Below are 16952 nucleotides of genomic sequence, written 5' to 3'. Positions count from 1 at the left end.
TGGTGAAATAAATGTTGTGTAAATAATCAAAGACATTTGAAATACATCCCATCAGTTAAAAATAATATTCACATCATTACTGTGTTCCAAATTGCACCCCCGTTCATTACTTACAATACTGCTTAATTTTTCAAACGGGCAGTCATATTGAAGAAAGGCATCAGATTAGGTAATTTATAACATAATTCCCTTAGTCATCTATTGTTTGCAGATTGTTCATTCATTTTTTTCTCCTTCTGTTATGTGCTGCTCATTGTCTTGACAGTGGCTTAGGTACTTTTTATGTATGGAATAGAAACGCTATGAATAAACAGTAGAAAATGTACAATTCCTGCAAAATTGTCTGCAGATTTAAAAGTCAGCTTCTTTTCCCACTGTAGAGAGTTTTGTCCTTGATTTCTTTCAAAATTATTAAAGTACAATTATTAAAGTACAGCATGGACAAGCACTCCAGGCACAGAGCAGTTAAATAAATATTGGTTGTACTTGAGTCAGTATAATGTATTTTTATAATTTCTCAGTCAGTCTGATATCTTTTTTGATATCTTATTTTGTTTTTATATATATTGCTTGCAAGTTTTGTGTGTTGTTTTAATGAAGTTGTTTCTATAAAGACATTGCTGACAGGAATAGGAGTATTTATCCAAACATGGCATTTCTCTTGACTAGCTTGTCAAAAGCTTTTTTATCTCTATGACTTTTACCAGGGCTTGACTTGTAACAGTAAGAGGTGATTCACATTTAAGCTTTAAGGAGTTGATAATAAACATCCATCCTAAACCTGTCTCCAGAAATCTGGGAGAACACACCAAAAAAGTGGCTTATCTTCCCCACTTGAAAAAACGGGTATCAAACGCTTAATAAATAGAACTGTATTCTAGGGGTGGGAGGGGGAAGAAATAGAGAGCTGACAAATAAAGGAGATAATATTCAATAAGCATTACTCCCTTCCTAAAGGACAGCCGTACCTATTTACAGGCATCTCTGATGTCTCAGGAGGACAACCGCTATAGCTGACTGTTCTCTGCCCTCTGCAGTAGCGCTTGGCAGCAAAACCTCATCCCTCCTGCAGCCCCTGCTGCTCTGCAGCCACTCTTGTTTCTGCTCCTAAGCAAGACTAGAACTAACAAAGGTAGATGTGGCTCCAGTTAATGCCTCCAAGTATGATGGAAAAATATGCGAATGCATCATGTCTTCATTCACGTCTGATTTTTATCTGCTGGGTGTGAACAGAATGCCCTCTGATACAAATGCGATGTTACACAAATTGGCTTTGGTTTTGGTCTTCAAAGCAGCATCTGCAGCTAAAGCTTCCCTGCAAATTGCTTTCTATAAAAAACCACCCTAGTAGTAAGTTGATGACTGTAATGATGTATTGCAAGACTGACCTGTTGCTGAGGGGTTTGAGAGGCTGGGGGAGAAGGTGGGGTTAAGAATTTGATGTCAAGAATGGGGTCAGAGGAAGTCCAAGGGATTTGACATTTTCAGGGCTTGTGGCATTATGCTGTTCTGAAAAATGTAAGCTTTAACTCATGCTTATGAGTTGTAACAAGTTAACGTCAGGGAAGTATTGGCAACTGTTTTGATTGTATAGTATTTATGATTCTATCTAGTGGAAGGACTTTAAAAATCTACTTTTGAAAAGAAAAAAATATATGTATATCCTGAATATATTCACTTAACATGTATAATCTGAGAGATGGAGATGAAAATGTTTAGCCATAAAGTGTGTACAATGGGCAGGTTCTGAAGTCAGACAAATAGAATTTATAGTTAACTTATTTTATAAAAGCCTTGATTTTTAAACCCATCTTGAGAACTGTGATGTCTGGTCCTTGCTTTTAAAAATCTTTTTGATTGGCCAAGCATGAGTGTAGGAGAAGGGTATCTGAAAAATCTGAACAAATGCATATGCAGTGTACGCATAAATAGGCCAACATATCTTGTTCTGTGCCCTTTGAATGTTATTGCTCCTTTTTTTATATTCATGATGTCTCACCTGTATTCAGATCTGGCAAAAACGTTAACAGTCCTGGAGGCCACTGACCGTTTGTTATCTGCGCCTGAATAAAAAACATTGCCCATGTGAAATGGGGACGTTTTCTCAAATAAACATCAGACCAGATTTTAGCTGGACATGGCCCAGATAATAAGTTAATAATAGATGATACCCATCATAAGATCAAAATGTGCTGAAAAACTGTGGAACAAAATTGAAAAGCAAATTGGGAATTATCTGCCAAAGCACGTTCTCTTCTCATCTCCAGCCAGGGGCTGCTGGGTGGTACCAGCCTGTTTGCTGCTGGACGAGGAGAAGCAGCTCTTCATAGGTCAGTGTCCCGGGTGGAGAAGAGAACATTTGGGGTGAGAGTGGCAGTGTAGAGGTGTGTTAGTGCCAGCTGTGCTGCTTGGTGTGGCCAGAAGATGGTTCAGCACTGCCTGGACAGGATTTTTAGAGGATTTGCTGCAGTCCTGTCTGATCGCGCTGTCACGCAGTGTAAATGTGTGGAGACCAGATGCATCCTGTGCCCTTCTCTGCTCATGTGGGCATGTTGGAGGAAGAAAGCCGCAGTGCTGGCCCACTCACAGGTTGGCAGAAATCTGCTGAATCAACAGCGGGGTTTGCAGTAGTGATGACTAAACTGTCAATCATTTTGATGGCATCTGGGAGTGCTGCTGTATCCAGGTATGTCCTGAGGACACAGAAAACACAGAAACTATTCATCTTCACTCTCTTACTTGTACTTTAAGAAATTAGTCTTAGACTTTAGTGTCAGCCCTCAATGATGGCAAACCTTGGTGGCGGCCCAGGTGACACTGAAAGCTGGAAACAGGGCTCTGTGCTGGAGCAGCCACAGCAAATAAAGCAAATGCCTATGTATCTGCACTGCCCACTGATGCTTGCTGATCTGCACTGTACATACAGCTACCGATTAGATATACAGCCCTTCTGGTGTTTATTTTTAAATCAGAATAGTCTTTGAACCCAAATCTCAGATCCAAGCTAGAGAAAGTGTTGATTCAAATGTCGTTTCTGAGCCTTGTCTGTGGAACAGGCTAAAAAAATATCCAAATTGAATGTTCAAACCCATGGATCCAGACTTTCAGATCTTCTTTTTAACTCCTCTGTTTATGTTCACACCAACTCAACTCCATTTATCTTCACTTGCTGCTGTTGCTGTTCAATTCACTGTTGTAAGCAGCTGTAGTCAAGAAAGAGAAGCCATTGAAATGGGGAATTCTTGGCTGTGGCTGTGGTTAATGAAGCTGATTTCTTTCCTGATACTCCTTCTGGGGACGGATCCGGTTACATATGTTGATACATAGTGAAAATTCCCGAGGGAAAAACAAGGTGCTGTAATTTGATGACTTGATAAAAAGGGAAATGCTGACAGAGCCTAGAGCTGATACTGCGATAAGAATTGAATAGGATTTTAATTTTATGATTGTTATAGAACTATCTGATTTTGAATTGTTTTCTTCTCTGAAATGAATGAAACCAAAATATGTTGAAATTTCTCATCATGTGGAATTGAAATGGAATTATTTTTGGCTCAGCTGGTGTGTTTCACACGCTGCTTTTTGGCTTATTTTAATCTTTGAAGCTGTTCAATCACTTCTCTACGTAAAATTTATGGTTTTAAGAGGCTTGCAAACTGAAAAAACAAACACATTTGTTGTGAATAGAACTCCATACAAGATTTCAATATTGTTGAATCCACTCCAAATAAAATAATTTTATTTATATTTTAGCTATAATAATAAAATAATACTTTTAAATCTAATTGCATAATGCCAGAATACTTTAACAAAACCGTACATGTTAGTTGAGAGACTCTTTGAATGGAGAAATTTCCCAGCATCTTGAGGGATGATTCAGCAGCACAAAATCTTCAGAAAAAATATTCTATTGATTTTATTTTGAACAAATGATTTTACAGATCTGTTGACAACTAGAGAAAGGCTCTGTGGTCTCATACGAGTCCCATAATTTTTGTGAATATCAGGGTACTCCTGGCTACAAATGACATTTCTTCCCTGTATTCGCTCTTTTTCTTCTTCTCCTCTTCTCATGTATTTATATTTGTTATTGTCAGTACGATTGCTACTTCTGGCTTTAGTGAAATTGATTTTTCTTCGCTACAGGCTGCAGAGTGTCCCTGTGGTTTTTATTATAAGGCAGTTAATATGACCTATCTCAAGAAAGAATTAGGCTGATTTTGTAAATCATCATTTTTCCTGCACAGCAGGGTCAGTAAAGCATAAGAATCTGAATAGCCTGGGCTTGGTTCTCCACCAGCAGAATTATGTACAGAGGCTTCACAAATGGGCAGCCTTTTCCACGTTCTTTAAGTGAGGGTATAAAGCATTAGGGAAAAATAATCTTTCTTGAGATCTTCCATGGGAAATAAAAAAATAGGTTAAGCTCATTACATTGTAATTAGGAAATTAACCCATAAAATATTAAAACCCCTGTAGCTGTTAATGCTGAAGAGTGTTGAAGTTCTCATTCTTGTGCACCGTTACAGCAGGGGTGGCTCTGGAAGGGCCCTGACAGTGTCCCCCCTCCCTGGGCTCAGGGCCAGCTCAGGCACTGCCCAGCTGAGACTGTCCCCTTTCCCCTGGGTGACCCTGGGGACAGGCTCCCAGGCAGTGCTGTGGGGAGGCCATGGCCAGGGCTGACCCCACTCCCCTTCCCACAGGAGCTGCTTCGGGCTCATGCTGGAGTGTTTTGGCCACAGCCTGAGCTCCAGCTCCTCTGTGTTACAGATGTGCTTGTGCCTGGCCATGGACACGGTGGATCCAGAGCCAGATGCTGACTTGCCACCCGCCTTCCCAGGCAGACAGGCCACTGGAGATCGCTGGGCTGTGTCTGACTCTGGGTACTGTGACCAGACCTGATCCCGACCCCAACTTGCTAATGCACTTTCCTGGCTTGACCTCAGACCTGCCTCATCACCCATGAACTCTCATGGTGATCTGGCCTCTTCCTCTGAGCTGACCAGCCCTGGGTCTGCCTGGCAGGTACCGTGGGACAGGCGGCTGCCCTGCCAGCCTGGCTCCCCATCCCTCAGGGTGCAGCCGTCCCACACTGTTCCCTGGCAAACTTTGGCTTCTGGGGATACTTCTTCTGATGCCTTTGGGCTGTTTCAGCCCTGCGAGTTCTTTTACCCTCTGCAGGTACTTTTCTTTCATGCCCTTACTGATGGGATGAATTTGAGAATTAAAAGCCAAATTATTTTGTTGGCAAATACCTCAGTTAAATTTAGTTTTCTAATCTATTCTTGTGCTTTCTTAAAACTGAGAACTCCAAAGATGATGTAATAAGCAATTTATTTATTCAGAGATGTTACACAAATTCAAAGACTGGGTTGCCATTGTGGCTGGTATTTTGTTGCAGGTAGCTGAGGTGATTGGATGCTGGCTAGACTTTGGTATATTTTTTAGGCAGCAAAGGCTGGAGGATGGAATTTACCTCCTTTGCTTCACCTGGGCATGAGTCTGATAGAGAAAGTTCTTCAGGGAAAGGGAGAATAACTGGTCCGGTGACTGGGTTGGTCAAGTCTGATTTGTCTACTTGAGTCTTTTGTCCATCGAGAGTGGATGTAGATCCTACAGCTTCAGGTAGAACTGGCTTTCCACCTTTGCGTTTGGTTTGACTTTCTGGTAGCCTTTGGAAATACGTGTCCTCAGTCGAAGGGGGTAGAATCTTAACTGAGCCCACTGTTTTTTCTAGGTGTGGGGAGAAAGGATTGGTTTCTGAAGGGAAAGCTTGTTGATGACTCTGGCTGGATTTTCCAGGTGTCTGCTTAGCTTGCTGCTTCCCCTCTTCAGTGGCAGGATCCTAAATCACAGGCAGTAAGCATTACCTATATTGAAGCTATTAAAAATTCTTTCAGATATGAAGAAGGTCACCCCTCGCACTGAGGATCTGCTGCAACTCCAGTCTGCCAAGACCAGCTGCGGAACAGAAGCTCAAAGAACAGACAGATGGAGCTGCTGCTTGTGCCTGTGGAGATGGGTGCCTGAAACTGGGGTAACTGCACAGTTATTGCTCTTTGTTATTTACAGTTTCATTGTAGAGTGTTCTGAACACATTCTGTATGATTGACTCTATACTTTTTCTATTGACTTTTTATCCACCTAGCAATAGTCTGTTTTATCACAAGACAGATTTCTTCCTGATTTGGCCTTATCACTTTCTTGAAGCTCACATCTTTGTGAATAAGAAAACTTAAAAATGGCTGGGCTTTCAAGAGTTCAATTCTTGTTTTGTAAAGGATTATTACTCTTGCAATATTAAGATTAGATCAAGAAATACCTGCAGATTGTAGATTTCACAGGATATTGTGACAAACTGTTCATGTTCCAAGTCACTGTTTGCTACAGAGCCTTTGCAGAAACCTATTTGCTGGAAGAAGAAAACACAATAATTTTTTAATATTGTAGCACTGATACTTAGCTCCTATATTGCAGAATAAGTGATTATAAAAGGCTGAATAGTTATAACTTCTGCATGTATTTGTCAGGATAAGCAGCTTGGTCAAACTTTTCTTTTGGGATTGGCAAGCTTACAAAGGCAGGCAGCATTGTGAAAAAGGCTTTGTGTTCGCAAAGGCGGGTTAGGTAACATGACGGTAAAAATAAGGCGGTCACTTAAGGTCCAACTACAAGTGCACCCGGAAGTTCTGCAGCAGAATATCCCCATGCAAGTAAGCTGTCTAACAGAACATAATCTCATTTCTTCAGCAAAAACAATTTCACACCATACTAATGAAAGAAACCATGAAAAAATGTTGTTTCTGATAGCTGCCTCTCAGTTAAGATGGGGCTTGAAATGTTATCTCGTGGCAGTATGCCCATTTAGTCTTTTAGCTTCTCTTACGTTTTCCTTCTTTCCTAAACGTTTTCCTTAGCTGACCTGACTGTAGTATGAATATACTATTTATGCATTGTTTGTGATTCATGGTCTGTGTCTGTTTACTTGGAAGAAATCCTTAAGAATTCTTAACTTCTGTGAAGTTAATGCTACCTCGCCTTTTTCTGGATGGTATTTTTTTTCTGTTTTCTTTGTCCATAGACCTCTAGGTAAGAATTCAGAACTCTTACTGACATGTTTTCTCTATTGTAAAGCACTTTGTACAGTTGCAAGACAGTATAGAGCTACAACCCATAAAAAGATACCTGTGGGTTTTGATTCTTGTCTGCAAAGAACCAAAGGGGTAGGCCAAGTATTAATTGAGGAATCATAGTATCTGAAAAATAGGTGTTTATACAAGAAAAAGTACTTACAGCTAGTTCCAGTGAAAGTGGCTTGCACTTGGAGATGTCAGCAATGGTGTCATTTTTGGAGCAGGATGTCTCCTGAATTAAAAACTCTACAAAATATGCAGGACCAATCACCCACTGTTAGTGAGAGACCAGTGGCAATTAGACCTTGTACGTGTGTCAGGAAGAAGGAAGAATCCTACAGACCTTGAAGCAGACGTAAAACTTGCGATAAGTGTGGCAGGAGCAGGTTATACGTGGACATTACTGTTGGTTGTATTAGAGGAGAATGAATTTTTGCCTGTGCTGTTTTTTTGCCTGGATATTTTTTACTACTTAAATATGCACAATCCTAGTAACTTGTGGATTAGCTATAGTTGAAATGGGTTTAGTTTTTGTAATAAGTTAGCATCCACATAGAACTATGCATCCAAAGACCCTCTTCAGTGCCTTGTTGATAATTTGTAGCTGCTTTAATGAGGAGGATCACATTTTCTATTTCTGAAATGTAAGTATCTCAGTGTTAGAAAATGGGGGTGATTAAATACTGTATTGCAGTAGCATCTAACAGTTTGAGATAAAGAGCTATCTATACATAATGAATTTTAGAGAAACTGGATATTACTGTGGTAAACAAACAGGATTTAGCCAGGAGATCCTTAAGCTCACAGTGAAGCTTTCCTAAACTTTGAAGTGCAAATCCGTGTCTTCAGTTTTACATAAAGCCCTTCCTTTTGCACTAAATGGAGTCAAAGTCTTGAATCAATGCAGATCCTCATCTCCCAGGAGAATTCTGCATAGAAGAATTCTCCATACTATATATATATATGTGTGTGTGTGTATATATGAAAATATATGTATATGTGTACATATATATATGTGTATATGTATGTATGTATATATATAAAAATATACATATATATATACACACGTGTATATATATATGTATGTATATATATATATATATATATATAAATTCTAAACAATCTGCAAGACACAGATCATACAAAGTGTAACAGGTGGATCCGTACTTCTTGAAGGCTAAAGCAAGTCAGATGAGCCTTGGCTTACCTGCATTGAAGCTCTTGTGACATTAAGCACAGAGAAATAATGAGCTTGTTCACTCTCTTCATTGAACTTGGCAAGGCTCTGAACAGCAGCCTCCAAATATTTGGGCTCAGTTGGACTGTCATCAACTGGGCAGTTGGGACATACTGACCAAATGTATCTGGGGGGAACTTTTAATTCAAACAAAGGAATGTCATTAGAGGAAACATAAGCATAAAAACATGTTAATAGTGTAAGTCACTGTAGATGTATCGGTGCCCCTCAACCCTACCCACTTGTCCACCAGTTGCCTGGACTGACAGTATGTGGTTTGATTCATTCAATGATTTTGCATCTTCATGAATTTGCAGACCCATAAAAATGTTGCAGAGACACTGCAGAAAAAAGCTCAGCCTACTGTCAGAGGGCTTGCTGGTTTTACTTGCCTTTCACAAACTCATAAAATGCTTTTTGGACCAGAGGGTAAAAGCTCATATAGATGCTCTGCTGGGTTTCCCAGAGATGAAAACAGTTATTACTGCACTGCAGGACCACACTGGACTTGTGATCATTGAATTGAGAAAATTAGGACAGCTGAAAGCTAATGGAGACACTGTGCTGCTATAATTACAATTAAAATTTAAAGGCACGCTATATGGCAAAGAGTGTTCTTCCAGACCTCTTTTAAAGTGTGTGTGTGTTAAATAAAGACATACCTGGTTGTAAAATGCACTCATAATTATTCAGATGAGCAATATTTCTTGCCTGATTAATGTAGATAATTGCTTTGCATTGACCATAAACCTAAAACAATATAAGCATTTAGAAACAATTAATATTGCACCCTTTGCACTGATCATCTAGTAACTAGACAGCAAGTGGTTCATTTTCTCCCTGCAGTCATGAAATTCTTTTCAATAAAAAGATTGTGTTAATACTCAAATGGTAATGAAGTGAATTTCTAAGTATCTCCTCTAGAAATTAAAGGCCAGATCTTCCCCTGGTGTAACTCTGAGCAATACAGGTGCAGGTCTTGGCTGCAGGATGGCCTATACAAGGCCACTCTTCTGGCAGCCAAGGAGTGACCAAGTGTCACAGAATGCTTTCCCTGGCCAGGCCCCGCACTGGGAGCTGGGTCTGGGTCTGGAACCCAGAGAGCTTAAACCTGGAGATCAGCTCAGGGTGTCTGGATCCAGTCACTGGTCTTCCAGCTTCCCATCTTTCCCTATTGTTGTGGTTTAACTCCAGCCATTAACTAGGACCACGCAGCCACTCACTCATCCTCCCCACCTGAGTGGGATGGGTAAGAGAATTGAAAGGAAAAAAAAGCAAAACCTCATGGTTTGAGATAAGGAGAGTTGAATAGGACAGCAAAAGAAGAGATGATAATAATAATAATAATAATAATAATAATAATAATAATAATAATAATAAACAATAGAATATACAAAACAAATTATGCACAATGCAATTGCTCACCACCCATGACACCAATAGCCTGTCTGTTCCTGAGCAGTGGGATTTACCCCTGGGCAACTCCAGTTTATATACTGAGCATGACATCTTTGGCCAGTTTGGGTCAAAGCTGTCCCAGCTTTGCTCCCTCCCAGCTTCTTGTGCACCTGGCAGAGCATGGGAAACTGAAAAGTCCTTGACTATCTGGCAACAACCGAAACATCAGTGTATTATCAACATTCTTCTCAACGTAAATTCAAACAACAGCACTATACCAGCTACTAGAAAGAAAATTAACTCTATCCCAGCCAAAACCAGGACACCTATGTCCATGGTAAGGAAGGAGAGTGGTAGGATAAACCCTCAAGCAGTTTTGTGGCACAGTAAGATCATCCTTGCACACAAAGAAACTCTGAATTTTTGTCATAAATATATACTGGCCTATTAATATCCATTGTGCCTTTATGTTTAAAAGTTGAATGTATATTGTCTGAGTGCCTCTTAAATACTGCCACATGTATGATCAAGGCCTCTAGGACACACATTTCTTGACTTTCCTGCTGAAAGCACTGTAAGCAGAAGTGAGCAGAATTCTTTTTATTTTTTCCAGTTTTTCATATAAAAATGAAAACTTATTGACCTAAGAAGCAGCCCAGGACACTTTTTTTTTTAATGTGAAGCTTCTTTCTCATCATTCTTCATTTTATAAGATTTTATTTTTAACTTGACAGAATCATTTTGGTCACCTGTAGCAACAGTCTTAGGTGAGCTGAATTTTTTTGCAAAGTTGTCAGGATAAAACCAGAATGAATCTAAGCCAAAAATCGCATGTTATATAAAAGTGACTTTCTTTTATTTCCTTCTGGACAGGCTGTCTTTAAAATAAACTTTCACAGAGTTGCTATAAAAAGTAACCGATTTATTCTAAATAGTGTCCTAGCATAGCTATTTAGTTATGTCTGCTTATTAGCTCAGATGAAAAAATTTATTTAAATTTTCAATTTTTTTAAAACTAAATCTTACAGTCTGTAAACTGATTAGAAAGTACAGAAGAAACCATGGGCCTTAAAAAATGGGTTTTGATTTTTTCTAAACTCTGCTGCCTACTAAAAATACATGTGCAGGGATTTTGCTGTCATCAGTAGTACCTGAGTAACATCATACCTGAGATTAAATTAAAAAATGAAATCCTTACAGTTCCATGAGCAGGTCTGGCCTTACAGTTCTTCCACAATTTTTTGCTGAGTACATGGCATTCAGTATCTACTATATCCAAGACGAGATAGAAGGCAGAACCAGAGATCTCCTGAAAGCAACAAAAAAGAAAGAATCGTATCCCAGTTTTGTACAGAATGAAGTAGGGACACATGAAAGAGAGAGATGGAGAAGCACAAAACACACAGGTGGGATACATAGATATCCTGAAAACTGAACATTCTGTGGGACAAATTCTCAACGGTGGCAAATCAGGTGAAATTCAGGCCCTGTTAGAACAGGCTTGGTCATGTGTCTGGCCAGATTTAATTAACGTACAGCCTTTTAGAGTCAGTTTTATCCTTTTGATTCTGGTACCAAACAGAACCCAACTGCATTTTACGATTAGATGTGAAAGATAGGTTATTTTGCCTTCAATAAGAATGAGACAATAAATACCACAAATAATAAAAACCTGCTAATATGGAACATTCCCAGTAGGCATTAGAAACAGAAATACCTTATTTCTTAGAGTGGTGTGTTCTTAGAGCATGGATGCTTTGCACTTGCCGTAAAGAGGCAATGACTGCATTGATGCAGACAACTTAAATATTCTCTCAGATATCAGAAAGTGCTTTGAGAGACCTTGCATGTCTCTGATTCACTTTGAAGCTTCAGTCCAGTGAGTGCTTGAGTTCTGACCCTGTGCTTAAGCCCAGAAACGTTTATTCAGTTCGCTGCAGCACAGATGCACAAAGCCATTAGAAGCCAACTTTTGGGCAAACATGTTTCCATGTGAGAGGGACAGGTACAACTCCAGATACCTAGTGATTCCTTTATGTAGCACCAAAAGATGAGATGGTGCAGCTCCTGATTCTGCTTGTACTGTAGACACAGGTAAGCACCTTCCCAGGATATTTATCAAGGATAAAGATTAATAGGATCATATTTTATTTTCTGCAGTAGAAAGCTGGAAAGAGAGCAGCTGTCATTTATACATCCTAAAGAACTTGGGTGTGTTAGCTGCATGTTTAGACTAAGGTTGTGTCTTTGCTGAAGAGGCAGTAAAACCAGAACAGAACGAGAGCAGTGTTCATTCATTCCAAGTTGACTTCATGGGCATATGGAGAAAAAGCTTTATGGGCCAAGGGTCTTGTAGAAGTCTGGGGCCAGTATCTGTACAATTTTGGCTTCAGTTTTGATTTCTGTTTAAAAGCAACTAAAGACCAGTCAATAGGGCACCTAAAGGCTGGAACACTGCTGCCTTTTTGGTTTTACACTGCTTGGAAAAACACTAAGGGTATCTGTTATTAAGTTCTAAGGAGACTGAGTGATACAAACTATTCTGGTCACACAGTATAGAGATCTCTGAAAAGAGACTGTGGTGGTGATTTTATGTGATCTCTACCATATGTACTTGCAAACGTAATAGTAAACCCTTTAAATATAAAAGAGCAACATAAATAGAAAATAAATATAAAAAATAAGTAAATTGTTCTGTTAGCTTTGTCTCTAAGTTATATTCTTACATAGGCAACTTACCATGCTTTATCCCATTTCTTGTGTTTTCATACCCCCTTTTTTCCCTAAGTGTTCTATGAAGTAACTGGGTAATGCCTTGCACTGAGCTCTCAGGATTTGCCTACACTAATCCTGAGGTTTAATTATAACTGTCATTTTGAAGGTTGTGAAAAGATCAAAAGCTATTTTGACAAAGAGTGAAGCCGAGGTGCAGCAGCACTGTGTGCGGTGCCCTGGCAGAGTCCCCACACCTGGCTGTGCAGATCCTTCTGTGCAGACAACTCATAGTAGTTTTCTCTTTACATACAAGGTACATAAATACCATGATGATATATCTGCTTAATATGGTAGGTGATATAAATTAAATAAATAATCAGAAAGTAAGACTGGTCAAAGAGCAATTGCCATTTGCTGAAACAGTGGGTTTTTTTAGCATTTGGTCCAAGCTTGTAACTTTAAATAGATCCTCTGTGAGAAAATAAACATCACTAAGACTTTTCTGCATGAAGAAGAATTAGCTAAGAAAAATGTCTGTCTTTAAGGAGTCCCAAAGTTGGGATTGGTGACTTGAGCTTTCAAGTTGCTTGTTCAGGTATTCTGGAGGCAAAAGCACGCACATATCTCATTAAAGAAATGTTCTTATAATTAAATGTGTTTGATGTTAGATGGGTTTATGCAGCTGAATCACTAAAACTGATTGTAAAGCTCAGTGATGTTGGAAATACTGAATGCAACCAGGGTAGACCAAACTATATTTCCTGTTGCCTGTAGCTCTCTTGTATAATATCAGCTCTAATGCACAAATGAGATAATTACAAAATCGACACATCTTTTTGTCTGCCTGCTTCTGTACGTATCATCCTCCACTGGGATGAAGGTTTCATCATCCTCATTTTAATTTTCATTAGAAGACTATTATGCAAAGGCCTTTTGATATCTGCTTAGTATTGAGCAAAAACTTTTATCTTTCCTGCATGGCTGAGAAGGTTCCTCCCCCAGCGCTGCTGCCGCTGGGACTGCCCAGCGCACGGTGCAGAGCAGCCGGGAGCCAGCAGAGATGCAGCACTAACGCGGCATCATCTCTGTGACACGGTGACCTGGTGCAAGGGAAAGAAAGGAAATATTTTGGCATGTTTTGTAATTTTGGTTAAGTGCCTGTCAATGAAGTTAATTGTGAGTATCTTGTATGAAAGACAGACTCTGTCCTACTTACATATAAGTTAATACCAGATGGCTCATTAGTTACAATTAGAGCAAGACTGAACCATAGGTTGCTTAAGGGCAGATCTGAATTTGAAGTAACTTTGAAATTGATTTATCCTGAATTTTGGATTAAAAAAAAAAAAATGGGAAGAAGGATCACTGACTGATTAAAAAAAGAAAAAAGAGATTTCTTTATTTTTTTGAGAGTAATAGAAAGTTGTACAAGGTTGTTTCGCTCCATGAACATCCCTGCCATAGCTGACTGCTTTGTATGTACCCAGTCCCAGAAGCAGCAAAAATATGACAAAAGGCTCAGATTGTCTAATGTGTTACTGCAGTATTTTCAAACACCTTATTTACAGGATAAGCATATAATATGCAAAAAATTAAGAATAAAAGTAAATTAACCCCCCCCAAAACAATGACCAAAGTATGCCCTAAGCCTAAGTCTCTAGGGAATTAAATGACAGACCCAATCACAATGACCAAAATTCTCCTGTGCTAAGATATACTTGGCACAGGTGAAGCGAGCAGTAGGGAGATGGATGAAATGGTTTACAGCACATCTGCACCCACCGTGCTGCACTCCAGGGGGGTCATAGCACTGTTCTAATTATTGTCAGAAGGAAATAGCCCAAGGACGAGGGGCTAAGTACCTTACCCCCTGACTGGTGATGTGGGTTCTGGGCCAGCTCAGAGACATCCCATGTGGAAAACATTCTAAAGAGACCTGATCCAGTTGCTTAGTGGGCACATTCTGTCACTTGAACAAAGCAAGACAGAGAACATAGTGCAAAGCACAGCAAAGGCTGTGGCTTTAGTCCTGAGATCTCAGGTTGCTGGAGGCCGCAGCGTATCTGCAGAAAAGATGTCCTTGGGACAGCAGCACAAAGTAGTGTCACATCCTTGCCAGTACAGATTTTTAAATGTCTGGCAATGAGCTTGATTTTCTTTTAGGGTTCAGAACTCAGCCTTTCAGGTGAGATTATAGGAAGTGAGCAAGCATGGCAAGGAATGTTAGGAGTGTGTTTCCATGGTGCCTTATGTGCCATGGGCCTTGTGCATTCATGTCAGGCTGTCTCTGGTTAGTGCCAGTAGATTCAGCTATGGTAACACAAAATAGTAATAAATTAAGCACATGTAGAGAAATAAGATACTTGAGGACATAAGAGTGATATTCCATAGGTATTCCAGTGTAATTTTTGCACTTGAACTGATCTCAGATTTCTTCTGGAGGATGACTCATCATTTAGAGGTCTGCGAAGGAATTCCCTGGTCCCAAGCTGGCTGTGTTTACCCTGTTAGTGCTTACATCTTTTGTGCAAAATGCACAATGACTTAATAGCCTTTGCACTCCAGCTGCTCAAGGCAGTGGGAGGAAGGTGTAAAATGAAATTAAATCAGAGCAGTGGTGGCTCATACCAAATATGAACTGATGCCCGGAGCTATTCCAGGGGCAGGCAGCAGAGAATCGTGACTGAGGTTTGCTTTCTAATTGCCCGCAGTGGTGTTGAAACTGTTTCTAGTCATCTGTGCATAAAGTTGACATGGCCTCTGGAGTCCCATGAATGTAACTTTGCATTTGCCCGTTGAAATATTTCTTAGTTCAAATAGATATCGCTGAGGAATAGTGAGAGTCACAGGGCTCTTCATGGGAGAAACAGATACAGAACAAGCAGGTAACTTACCTGAGGATGTTCTTGGACACTGAAAATTCGGTAGAGACGGAGGACGTAGCCCTCTCGGCGGTCAGCATTGATCTGGCGAAGAGCCAGATCTGCAGCCTCCTCTGCTGCAGTGGTGTTGCAGGGGGCGGAAAGGAAGGCAGCCCGTGCCTCGCTGGCGTGGGAGGCAGCGCAGGAGCAGAGCGCCTGCATGCCAAAGAGCAGCAGAACAAGTGACACCATCCTGCCGAGAAAACCAGTGCGGCAGATCAGGACGGTCAGTCAGTATGGAGGGGCTGACCTGCACAAAATAGCAGACTTTTGTGATGGAGCCGTGTCACTTTATAAACTTGTGTCCTCTTTTTATTACATACTGACCGTGACCTTTAAACCTACAGCTGCAACAACAAACACTAAGTCAATGATTATAAGTTTTTAGGTAAGTCTTGTCGCTTCCTCTGAGGCCAGAGAGCACTTTCTCCTTCTGGCTCTGCATCTTCAATTCAGACTTCGCTGGGCAGATCGTATAACTTTGACCTCATTGCAAGGGACAAGAATATACACACAAAGCTGCTTTCTTAAGAAACCAGAATTGCTTAAATAAACCTACATGCAGGACAGGTCTGGCTCCACCTCTCTTCTGTCAGTCATCCAGTTCTTCTCCAAATAAGACAATGACAAAGGTCTCAGTAATTTGATCAGGGAACTGGATAAGGACCACTTTGTTAAATGCTAATTGTAAAGAAATATGCTGACTCACCGTTATATGCAGGCTGGATGGCTGGGATAGAAAGCTTGGTTTGGGTTTATTCTTTGAGCACTTCTACTCAGCTGGATGCCTACAGATGAATGTGAGCCCTTTGCCCAAGCCAAGCTGCCAAAACGTGGTTCATGTCCAGACAAGAAGCCTGTGGACGAATGGCCTGCTCAAGCCCTTAGATACTCTTAGATAACCTGATACCAAGTCAATGCAAAGAATTAATGTTTTCATCATGGTGTCTGCTTTTAAGCAGAAATTTCCATTGTGTTAACTTGGGACTTGATATTAACTGTAATTGAACATAGTAGCATAGCTGTGATACGTTTTGTTTGCACCCCAAAGATTTCACTTCTGTTAGTGGGATGGTGCAAAATGAGCTGCAGTAAGAGGCTGGTGGAAACAGACAGTAAGTGAACCAGGGCTATCAAAATGGTCTTAGACTAGTGAAGGCTCCGTTTCAGGATCTGATCCCCCTCAGTGCTTTGACTCTGGTCCACTTATCCTTTGTTGCCTAAAACTCTCAATTTATTAACATCTACCCGCTATTTGACCCCCCACTCTGATTTCCCCCAGCCCTGAACATTTCCTGTTCCATCCCATCTCTCCCCAACTTCTGACTTCCTTCTCACTGCTACATTGTGCAAAGTCCGCTGTGAACTTGCCCTTGTTACATGTTGCTTCTGATGCCAAAGAGCAAGTCTTATTTCCTTTTATCTCCTCCCATCTTAACCTTTTGACTACACCTGGTTTCAGCCCCTGCCTGGCAACACCTGGCTTTATGTTCCTGTGGGTTTAGAGGCAGGTACACTTGCATATGAACTTTGCCGCTAATTGTAACA

General features: G+C 40.4%; 1 protein-coding gene across 1 annotated transcript; it reads right to left on the bottom strand.

Annotated features, from left to right (window-relative positions):
* Positions 1–5425: 5425 nt before the first annotated feature.
* FETUB (fetuin B) lies at positions 5426–15596 on the bottom strand (the record flags this gene model as incomplete). The annotated part of the gene is made up of 7 exons (XM_082055684.1): positions 5426–5845; positions 6323–6412; positions 7294–7407; positions 8341–8507; positions 9033–9120; positions 10967–11077; positions 15378–15596. 7 exons carry the CDS (start codon positions 15594–15596, stop codon positions 5426–5428), a joined length of 1209 nt encoding a protein of 402 aa, XP_081911810.1.
* Between the last annotated feature and the right edge of the window lie 1356 nt (positions 15597–16952).

This window comes from Streptopelia decaocto, assembly GCF_964273445.1.
Source record: "Streptopelia decaocto genome assembly, chromosome: 6".
NCBI lineage: Eukaryota > Metazoa > Chordata > Aves > Columbiformes > Columbidae > Streptopelia > Streptopelia decaocto.
The sequence above is the reverse complement of the archived record's forward strand: the minus strand, read 5'-3'. Positions and strand labels throughout refer to the sequence as shown.